The 10,607-nt window shown below is 38.3% G+C and overlaps 1 protein-coding gene across 1 annotated transcript in view; it reads left to right on the top strand.

The window, feature by feature from the left end:
- The first annotated feature begins 3,283 nt into the window (after positions 1–3,283).
- LOC107834727 (Fc receptor-like protein 1) overlaps positions 3,284–10,607 on the top strand; it is a 15,999-nt gene continuing 8,675 nt past the window's right edge. The window contains exons 1-7 of the mRNA XM_016666515.1: positions 3,284–3,325; positions 4,242–4,277; positions 4,378–4,644; positions 4,718–4,963; positions 5,043–5,099; positions 5,174–5,341; positions 5,433–5,528. Coding sequence (XP_016522001.1) covers positions 3,295–3,325; positions 4,242–4,277; positions 4,378–4,644; positions 4,718–4,963; positions 5,043–5,099; positions 5,174–5,341; positions 5,433–5,528 — 901 coding nt within the window. The 5' untranslated portion in view covers positions 3,284–3,294. The remainder of the gene's footprint in view (positions 3,326–4,241; positions 4,278–4,377; positions 4,645–4,717; positions 4,964–5,042; positions 5,100–5,173; positions 5,342–5,432; positions 5,529–10,607) is intronic.

Below are 10,607 nucleotides of genomic sequence, written 5' to 3'. Positions count from 1 at the left end.
CATAATTTACCGAATGACGCTTTATGACAACAGTCATAAATATGCATGAAGGCTTATTCATGTTCATGACAGGTGTTATGTCATGTTTATGACAGTGTCATGACAGTCTTATTCACACCTCTTCAAATAAAGTGTTACTATGTTATCTTTCATAATGGTACCCATTATTAAAGACGAAGCGGGTAAGATTAGCTCTTTGGAGAATTACTGACCCACAGCTTTAGCTAGTAGTTTGTCAAAAGTTTTAGACTCCTATTAAATTATTATATTAAAGAGTTTGTCTTGACCTCTGATAATTAATTCGGTTTTAAACCCAAACATGGCACAGACGTGTATTTTTGCACTAAAGTAGATTTTAGACTTGTATAGTTTGCTCAACACTTCAGTATTTATGTGTTTTATTGATGCCTCTAAAGCATTTGATTGTGTGAATCACCATAAACTGTTCTGCTAGTTAGAAAGCAGCGGCGTACCCAAATATCTAATTAGAATTCTTGTCTACTGGTCAATCGATGTATGTCAAATGGGGTAACATTATGTCTGGTTCATTTAATGTTGGTAACGGAGTAAGGCAGAGAAGTTACTGTCCCCTTACCTTTTTAACATCTGAACTATCAAAGCGTCTGAATTGTTGTAAAACAGGCTGTGCAGTTGGTGACCGCATAATCAATCGCATAATGTATGCGGATGATTTGGTAATCTTATGCCCATATAGTGCTGGCCTTCAACAATTACTAAGGGTCTGTTCCCAATATGGTTATGACTTTGATATCAAATATAACGCTAAGAAAAGCAATGTTTGTTAGAAGTAGGGCAGATGAGCATCTGATAACCCCTGACTTCTCTTTATCTGGTACTGTCAATAAATGCAATGAAGTAAAATATTTGGGACATTACATCACTGATGACCTGTCTGATGATCGTGACATCCATAGGCAGTATTGTATGATGTATGCACAAGTTAATATTCTGATCAGAAGGTTTGGTTTGTATTCAGCTCTTTTTAAAACTTTTTGTACTTCACTTTACACAGCCCATCTGTGGCGACGATATGAAAAGGTAGCCTGCAGAAACTTTATGTGGCATACAATGATGGCACGAGGCTCCTACTCAGAGTGCCTAGATGGAGCAGTGCTAGCCACATGTTTGCACATAACGCTGTTCCCACATGTGCAGCTGCGCTCAGGAGTCTCATGTATAAATGCATGTGTAGATTATCCGTGTCATGCAATAATATAATTGCAATTTTAGTAAATCCTGCTTTTAGTGCTGTGAGATTTTCTTCAAGGTTGTGGAATCATTGGTGTCATCATTTATTTGTGACTCAGTGAATAATATGTCATATTTATTTTTCTCTTATTTTGCTTGTTTTACCCTTTTACTTTGGACCTTTTTTGTGTCTGGAATAAAGATATGATGATGGATTTAAAAGCTTTGATCAGGGGGAGTCTCTCTCTCTCTCTCTCTCTCTCTCTCTCTCTCGCTGATGGTTGAGAAAGGTGGAAATCATGTCTTACTGTGAAACTGTTTTTGAAGAAGTATATATAAAAAAGATTCAGAGCTCTACAAACTTTTGTATCCTGCCTGGCTTTTATCTTTTTACTAGGCATTGTTTTGCTGCCGTGGCCATTTTTTAGACCTGACAGGAGTTTGACTCGGCTCTCAAACCAACAATCTGGTAACCAACTGATGATATCTAATAATTAACTCTTTCTGCCACAGAACTCATGGCCATCTAAAATCAGATGGTATGAGGCAGCATTTATGGTAAATGAATTTACCTATTCACTATTTAATAGTGAATTTAAACATTCTAAAATTCAATGTGTCTTTGCATATTTTCTGTGTGTTTTCAAAGTGGGTCCACAGCCAGAGGCTAATGCTCTATGATGGGTCTGGGAAGTGTTAATCCACAGTACTTGTGGATTAACACTTCCCACTTCCCAAGGGAACAAGTACTTCCTTGTTCCCTTGGAGCTGAACTTTCTGAGGTTCTCTGTTTGCCCTCTGCACCTGTTTCCTTCATGCATCTCAAAAACTCACTTCCTGTTTCTTCCGTACTGACTGCTTGGACAGATGATCTCATATCCATCACCATCTTGGAGACATGATGTCTGTTCTAATGACCTAATGTCTTGGTCACCTCCGCTCTCCTAAGTTCCTCTTTTCCCCTGACTTTTCACCTACCATCTACCTCCAACACAACATCAGTGACCTTTAGTTACAGTTACACATTTTACACCATTTCAAGTTCAATGTCAAAATCACATTTATAACGTTTTAGTTTCTCTGATTTAGCATTCATTTGTAATTTTATAATAACCATTACGTGTTAGTTACTCTTATTATAATCATGATGTGAGTTATTACAGACATTTCTGAAAATCTAATTATTTGACACCATGTTACAGTTACTTCTTTCACCTTTAAGTACTTCCATAAGTATAAGTGTAAATATTCTTATAATCAAACCAACATCAACCACTGGTTAAACCAATATTAATTATTGGTTTAATCATAAGTTATTATTAATTTAAGTATTTTACTCTGGGTTTTATCCAATTACTCAAAATGTTTAGATTTTAGTCTTTAAACCTTTAATGCCCAAAATGAGCAGTCTGAACTATTTTTACTCACTGCAGGCTGGAAACTTCCTCTTTCTTCAGGAAACCTGCTCTTCCTGTTGCATAACTCTCTGTCTGATCATGATTTCTAATGATTAAATAGAAAAAAGTAGAATTAAAGCAGGACACAATAACACACACACAACCAGATTAATTTTATTACCATCTGACTCTACTGTTGGGTCTTGATGTCACCTGTGTAATCAGTTTTAAAGATAACTTTATTTATTGTTATTATTAAACTAAAATCTCCAGCATGGGGAAGTGGGCTGAGCTCGACTTTTCTCGACACCCCCTCCTCGAGGTCAGACCTTTCACATGCTGGGAACCCAACACCCTCCTGCAGGTCTGCGTCCTCATCCCCTGGAAAGAGAAGATGGTCCTCTGGGATGTGAAGATCCTCCATCATGACAAAGGACTCAGCAGGTTGGGATGTGAAGATGCAGATCCTCAAAACTCCACTGCTCTCTGACAGAAGTCAAGAACTAAACTAAATCAAGGTTGTTTGTGTTTAAACTTGTAGTCTGCACCATTTTTGGAAAAAGGAATTGTATTATCAACTTTTCTTGAGAAAAGCAAAGACTGTCAAAGCCATGAATAAAGGAAGAGGCGGACTCTGGTGGTTCCTCTAACTCTCCTCCAGTGAAACGGTTCAGTCAGAGTCGGAGCCATGAAGGAAGCAGCTGCTCAGCGTCTGATCTGTAAGTACAGAAATATTAATAGCTGATATGAATATGAGGGGAAATGAGCAGAAAAGTGGTCTGTAGATTCTGTAAATTCAAAGTTAGAATATTAAAGTTTGTACCTTTACATGTCAAATAAATATGATGCGATAAAAAAGTGTGATGATATTATAAGCGCAGCCTGACAGCAGAAAAGCCTTTAAACAAGTAGTTTATTAAGGAAAAAACCCAGAAAATTCTGAGAAAATGTATTGATCAATAACAAGAGAGAAAGCAATAAAATCGCATATTATTTGGTTTAGTTAGATTTAATGTTTTTGTCATGATCTGTGTTTCTGTGTATTTATTTTAAGGTTTTTCTGTGTTCAGTTTCTGTCCTGTGAGTCTCTGTTGTCTTTGCGTCTTCCCCGCTGATTGCTTCCAGCTGTGTCTCGCCCTCCCTGTGTATTTAGTCCCACCTGTTGTCTTTGTCTGTTGTCGGATCCTCGTCGTGTTTACATCATTCATCGTTTGTCTGCTTACCTTCACAGTCGAACTGTTAAGTCCTGTGTTGGTCTAGCTCTCGTTTTCAGTTGCTAATGGTATTTAGCTGTGTGCTATCTTTCTGCCGTGCTCCCTGATCTGGACTGTTTTTGAGTATCTTCATTAAATTCATAATTTTCTTCTACAACCTGGGTCTCTGTGTCTCTCCTCACCACCTCTCAACCACCACACCTGACAGTTTCCAAGTGAAGAATAGAAAATGAAATGTCAGACATAAACATCTGTAAATTGAAATATTAGCACTGAAAGTTTTTAAAATTCTTTGTCAATTTAAAAATGTGTATGAAAACAAAATCAATGAATCACATTTATTTAGAGAATCTAATGTTGGTTAATACTTTATGCTGAAAGATTTATTCTAAAATGACAAAAACTTTTGATTTAATTTCAGTTCTGATCTCACTGCTGTTGTGGATGTCAGATCTAGGTTTGTAAAATTTCACTTAAAATATTTAAAATCTTTGAAGTTTTTCTGGATCAATTCTCTCAGAACAAATGAATAACGGATGTGTTCTTTATCTCTTCAGTCTCTCCAGCTGCTCTGACTGTGAGTCCCAGCAGATCTCAGTTCTTTGAAGGAGAAAAAGTTTCTCTGAGCTGCTCTGATGGAGGAACTGTGAGGAGAAACACAAGCAGAGGAACCAGGAAGCGATGTGGAGATGGATGGGGAGAAACTGATGGTTCCACCTGCAGCATCGGCTTCCTGTACCCACATGACTCTGGCCTGTACTGGTGTGAGTCCATGTCTGGATCCTCCAGCAGCAGCAGCAGCAGCATCCAGCTCTCTGTCTCTGGTAAGATCAGACTGTGGAGTTAGTGTTGCTGTGTGGAAATGGATGAAATGCTGTAGTTTGTCTCTGTGTTGAGGTGGATCAGTGATCCTGCAGAGTCCTGTCCTCCCTGTGATGGAGGGAGATGACGTCACTCTGAGCTGCAGAGCAAAGAGTCCAGCCCACAACCTCCCAGCTGCTTTCTATAAAGATGGCTCCTTCATTGGTGATGGACCATCAAGTAACTTCACTCTTAAAACAGTGAACAGATCTGATGAAGGCCTCTACCACTGTAGCATCAGCGGTCAGGGAGAGTCTCCATCCAGCAGGATCTCTGTGGAAGGTCAGAGGTCATCACTAACGGTGTGTCTCATTCATTATTCACAATCTGGTAATATATTAATCATCCATCTTTATTCTAGAGAAACCTCCAACCACCTCTCCGCCCTCCTCCTCTTCCTCCTCCTCCTCTTCATCAGGTGAGCAGCTTCTCCTTCATCTCTGAGTCTTGATTTTCACAGCAGATGTTTATTTAGCAGCTTCTTCTTTCTAGAGAGACCCACCATCATCTCTGGCTCTACAAACTCATCTGGTCCAGGTTCTTCCCCCAGCTCTCTCCCACTACTTCCTCTCGCTGCATCTGGTTGTGGTTTGGTTTTCCTGGTGTTGCTGGTTGTTCTGGTTTTACTGGTGAAACGACGAGTTCAAAATAAACCTGAAGGTGAGACAAACTTCTGGTTAAATCTCATGATTTCATTCACTGAAAGTTTTCCGATCTTCCTGAAAAACTTCCTGCTTTGGATTCATGTCAGACAATAAAGCAGGAAGAGGAGAGGATGACATCACTTACAGCGACATCACGATATCCCAGGGTAAACAGAAGAAAACCAAACCAGAAACAAGAAATGGTGATTATTTTTTATATTTTTGTTTCTGTAAGATTTTCAGATCAATCAGAAAATGTTTCTGAATCAGGATCTCCATTAAAAGTCTCTATTAATGTCATGTTGAGGTCATTATAATCAAAGCTCTAATGTTGATTACTGTACATAAATATAACTGTATTTCTGGTGACAGTAGAATAATGTTTTTCTTCTCCTCCATCTTGTAAAGTGCAGTGCTGCTGTCAGCCATGTTTAATTCTTTTACAACTTTGAATGAAAGATTCCTGCCTTTTAAGAACAAAATTTAAAAAACCTGGTATTAGTCAGACAACCATCAGTCATATGTTTCATGTTTATCTCAGATCCAGTATTTTGACTTGAGTTTGGTCTCTTAATCCTCAGGCTGAGCCCTTCACCCCTCTGTGAAGTGTAGATTCAGTCAAAGTCACATAAAGCTTTGAGTGTTCAGGTTTATAACCAGCAAAAATATGAGAATCGAGACAGAACTGCTCTGTGTCGTAACTTCACATCCAAGATGGAGGACTGGTCGGTGGTTGGGTATTTGTGCTGCTAAAAAGTACAACAATAACAAAACAAATTATTTTAAATGTTCAGTAAAAGTAATTTTGCTTCCCTAAATCATTGCTAGAGATATTTAGATATGTGTTTTGTTATGACTTGTTGAATATGGAGCAAAAGTCAACATATTCACAAATGTCCAGTAGTGAAACAAATATTATTTCAATACTTTACGTTTGAAAATGAGTAATTTTGTTTGGTCAGCCTCTGCTGGGAAGTTTCACTGCTGCCTCATGTTTTCTCTGTGGTTCTCTGGAAACCCTCAGAAAGACTCTGATCTTTTCTGGACTGATAGATGTTGATGCCTTTGTCTCTCAGCTGTTCTTGAATATTTTAAGGTCAGGGAACTTTATGTGTGCAACATGGATCAGTTACTTTTTATCTGGAATATATCTGTGTAAAATAAACATTTTAACCCAAAGAACCAATCCAGGCAGTGAAATAGTTCAGTTTACTGACAAACTTCTAATCTTTGTTACAAAGTAACTAGTTTTGGGTTTAGTGAGAAGCTTAATAATGTTGAGGCTGATTGTAAAGTTGAGCTCTAGAAAGCAGAGAGAATAAATAATTCAGGAACATTTAGTCGTGTCTTCATCTGCAGAACCACCAGAGCTTTTAAATTTGTTCTTTATTCCTTTTCTACTATCTCTGATGTGAAAGAAGAAGTGAAACCTTATCCTGTAACGACCAGCAGCTCAGACTGGTTTAGCCTCTCTGTGGTCTTACTGGTTTCTGACTCGGTTAAAACTTTGACAGTTTTGTTATTTTCTACTTTGTGGTGAAAAGTTTCATCTCCAAAGATGGTCAAGAAGTTTGTGGTCTGCTGCTGAGCATCAGATCAGTTTCCATCAGTGACTCACTGAAATAGTTACAGTTTTTAAACTTTTTCTCCTCTTGCAGTTTTTGAAAATCATCTCGACCAGATTCATCTGGTTGGACTAAATGTTCAGTTTTAAAAACCGGCAAACTTGCTGCTGTTTGTCAAGTCTTCTTTATAACGCTAGATAAAAAAATGTTTTTATTAATGTAGCGTCTTAACAGTAGTTGTGCTGTGCAGTAATGAGTGTTTCTTTCATTTTGCAGGGACTGACTAGTTACTTATGGACTAAAACTCAGAACCAGATTTAAAACTCTCTAAATTTATGACAGTAAAGACTATTTCCTGGTTCTGGCTTTAAATATTGTGATGAAATTGCCAGTCAATAAATTCTTTTCAGTTCTGAATCAAACTATCCATCCATTTTCTTTACACCCTTGTCCTCTTAGTGGGTCAAGAAATGCTGGTTCCTCTCCAGCTAACGTTCAGGGCGAGAGGCGGGGTCACCTGGACAGGTCGGCAGTCTGTCGCAGGGCAACACAGAGACACACAGGACACACAGGACACACAGGACACACAGGACACACACAGGGAGAATTTAGAGAAACCAATTAACCTGACAGTGATGTTTTTGGATTGTGGGAGGAAACCAGAGTACCTGGAGAAAACCCACCATGCACAGGGAGAACATCAAATCAAATAAAACAAAACATCTAATTTTATTTGTATAGCACATTTCAGCAGCAAGGCATTTCAAGGTGCTTTACATAATTAAAGAAGGAAAAAAAGAAATAAAAACAGTAATAAATACAAGAAAAATAAAGATAAAAACATTAAAAACATCAAAGACATCAAAACCTTCACTCTAACCCTAATTTAGCCATAAGCAACTCTAACCAGGGTTTTAAGTTGAGATTTAAAGGCTCTCAGTGTTTCAGCTGTTTGCATGCAGACTCCATGCAGAAAGACCCCAATTGCTGCCAGGCAACAGTGCTACCAACTGTGCTACCCAGAACTTTATAAGTTTTAGCAACTTATAAAGTTTTAAATGGGTTAGCTCCTCCTTATCTTCAGGATCTTTTGAAACTTCATTCTGTGTCCAGAATTTTACGATCAAATAATCAGCTGCTACAGAAAGTCCCTCGGACTCGACTCAAGAGAAAAGGAGATTTTCTCTGTTGCTGCTCCAAATCTCTGGAATAATCTACCTTTCCAGATTAGATCTGCCCACAGCCTGGACCAGTTTAAATCTCAAAACTCATTTTTATTATTTGGCATTCATTTGAGGCCTGATACTGTAACTCTATTGTTTAGATTTTTTTATTACTTTTTTAAAATTAATTATAGTATTTTAACAATATATATGGATTTTTTTGTAGTATTTCTCTTTTTCTTTTCATCAGCTTATTTGATTATCGTTTCTGTGCAGGACTTTGGTGCAGTTTTACACCTGTTTTAAAGTGCTATATAAACAAATTTTACATTGACATCAAACATTTTACTCATAAAATTAGATTTTAAGCATTTTTATCACCAGATTTATGGGCCTGGCCTTTTTCCTTTTGCTGGTCTCATAAACCTGTTTTATGTTCTCATTCTTAATAATGGATACATATAAATGTATCCATTACATTACATTTACTGTTGTGAACAGTGCCAACACTGTTCACAAATGTTGGCACCCTCAGCAAATTATGACATGAATGTCAACCAAGAGATGTTCATCTGAACCAGGTGAAATGCAATGACCAATAAATGTACAAAAAACATAAAACCCCAGAACTAAATCACATTTTGTGGGTCCATTAACAACAGAAAACATGTCAGGACAATAAATCTAAAGGTTTGTGAAGCATCCTGTTTGGCCTGGGGACAAATGGTTCAGCTGGGAAACTCCTACTGGAGTAGAGAAGGACCAGTAGCTCAGACTGGCGCCTACAGATTGGGCTGACTGTAAACGCTTCCCCACCAGTTCTGTCCCAGTTCTTTTGCAGTCCACCTCCGCCAGATTCATTCTCGATTAGCAGATCCAACGCGGCTCTGGCTGTTCTCAGGATTTCATATCTACTTCAGGGGTAGAAGTAGCAGCACCGAGTTGGGTATAGCAACAAAACAATTTGTTTTACAGCTAATTACATTCATTGATTGGCTCTTTATCACTTCACCGAAAACTCCAACAGTATTTCTCATATGTGACATATCACAGCAACAGTGGGAACAAGCAGAAAATGCTTGGCAGCGTTTTCAGTTATTGACAGATTCTGTCATGTAGGGATCAGGAATCGAAGTTGGACCAAATGCAGTCAGGAGAATGGAATGTTTATAACATACATAATTTAATGAAATAAGTTAAAAGACATAAATACTGGAAATGCAGAGTGTGTGACGGGGCAACAGGTGCATGGAGAAAATAAAAGGAGCCAGTGGTGAGTAATGAGTCTGCAGGACGTTATGTCAGCTCTGAGGTCCATAACCCAGTGGAGTGAGAACACATCCACAAAAAAAGATATTTTTGCCTCCTTTTCCTGCTGATTGTCTCAATGAATTTATCCTTCTCCCCACTGAGATTCCAGCAGATCAGACCAGAGAGAGTCGTCCTCATAGAGCACCTTTAGGTCAGAGGAGAGTCCAATTTCTTCCACCAGCAGTGCAGAAGGCAGGATATCAACTTCTTTTGTATTCACTCACAATAAATATTGTTTTCTTACAATACATTGATTGCCCTGTGGCCCTGGTAGGGACAAGGCTTCATGACTGTTGAGTTATTAATAAGCGCCACAGAGGATGTTTGTTTGTTTTTGGGCTTCATGGGACGAGTTTCTGATCTCTGCCTGACAGGAGTGGAGCAGAAGTAGAGAAGGTATTTGGTTTGGCGAAGTTTGAGGCATCGTGACGCAGCAACAAAACTGTGTGCTGCTGCGTAACAATGAGGCAAGAGTGAGAGCTGCTGTTTGTCCTTTAACAGAGGAACACATACAAACTTTATCAGCACAGAGACAGAGCCATGCACTGGATCAGTGTGTGTGAGATGTTAACACACACACAAGCCATACATAGTTCTTTGTTCACAGAGATATAGCTATTATTCTCACTGGATGCTCAATGTGCATCTTTAAAACTGGCTATAGGTTATACATTGAATTTGAATCAGTAAATGTTTTCATATTTTTTATGAAAAATTACAGTTTTATTCAAAGTCAAGAAGTAGCAAGGCTTGATAAAGAAATTAAAATAGTCAAACTGATCGTCACTAAAACGATTTAAGGATCAGAAACAGCCAATGAAAAGAGACATGATGCAAGCTTACAGGAAGTAAAGTTAGAAAAGAGGGAAAACACCTTTTACAGCTTGTGTTTTAAATGTTTGTTCTCACAGAGTTTACCCTTTAACAATACGTAAAAACTTACAAGATAAAAAAACATGTAAACAACCTGCAGACAACATGTTATTTACATGTTAAAGTCACATACATGGCGTTCCCTATGCTGCCGCTAGTCTGTAGGAGCCGTGTGGTTTTTCTGTTAACTGACTCCAACAGCTCTGCGGTCGTCCAGTTTCCTGTTTCTGTTCTTCAGCCGTATGTGAAGCTGAACATGTTAAACTGCAGGACAGAAATAAAATATCTGATGTTCTGTTCAGGATTGTTGTCTTAAGACAGAATAAACTGTGCCTTATTTTACTGGGAAGACGAACTAATAAAGGTTTCT

The sequence above is a fragment of the Poecilia formosa genome, unplaced genomic scaffold (genome assembly GCF_000485575.1).
Source record: "Poecilia formosa unplaced genomic scaffold, Poecilia_formosa-5.1.2 Scaffold733, whole genome shotgun sequence".
NCBI lineage: Eukaryota > Metazoa > Chordata > Actinopteri > Cyprinodontiformes > Poeciliidae > Poecilia > Poecilia formosa.
The sequence above is the reverse complement of the archived record's forward strand: the minus strand, read 5'-3'. Positions and strand labels throughout refer to the sequence as shown.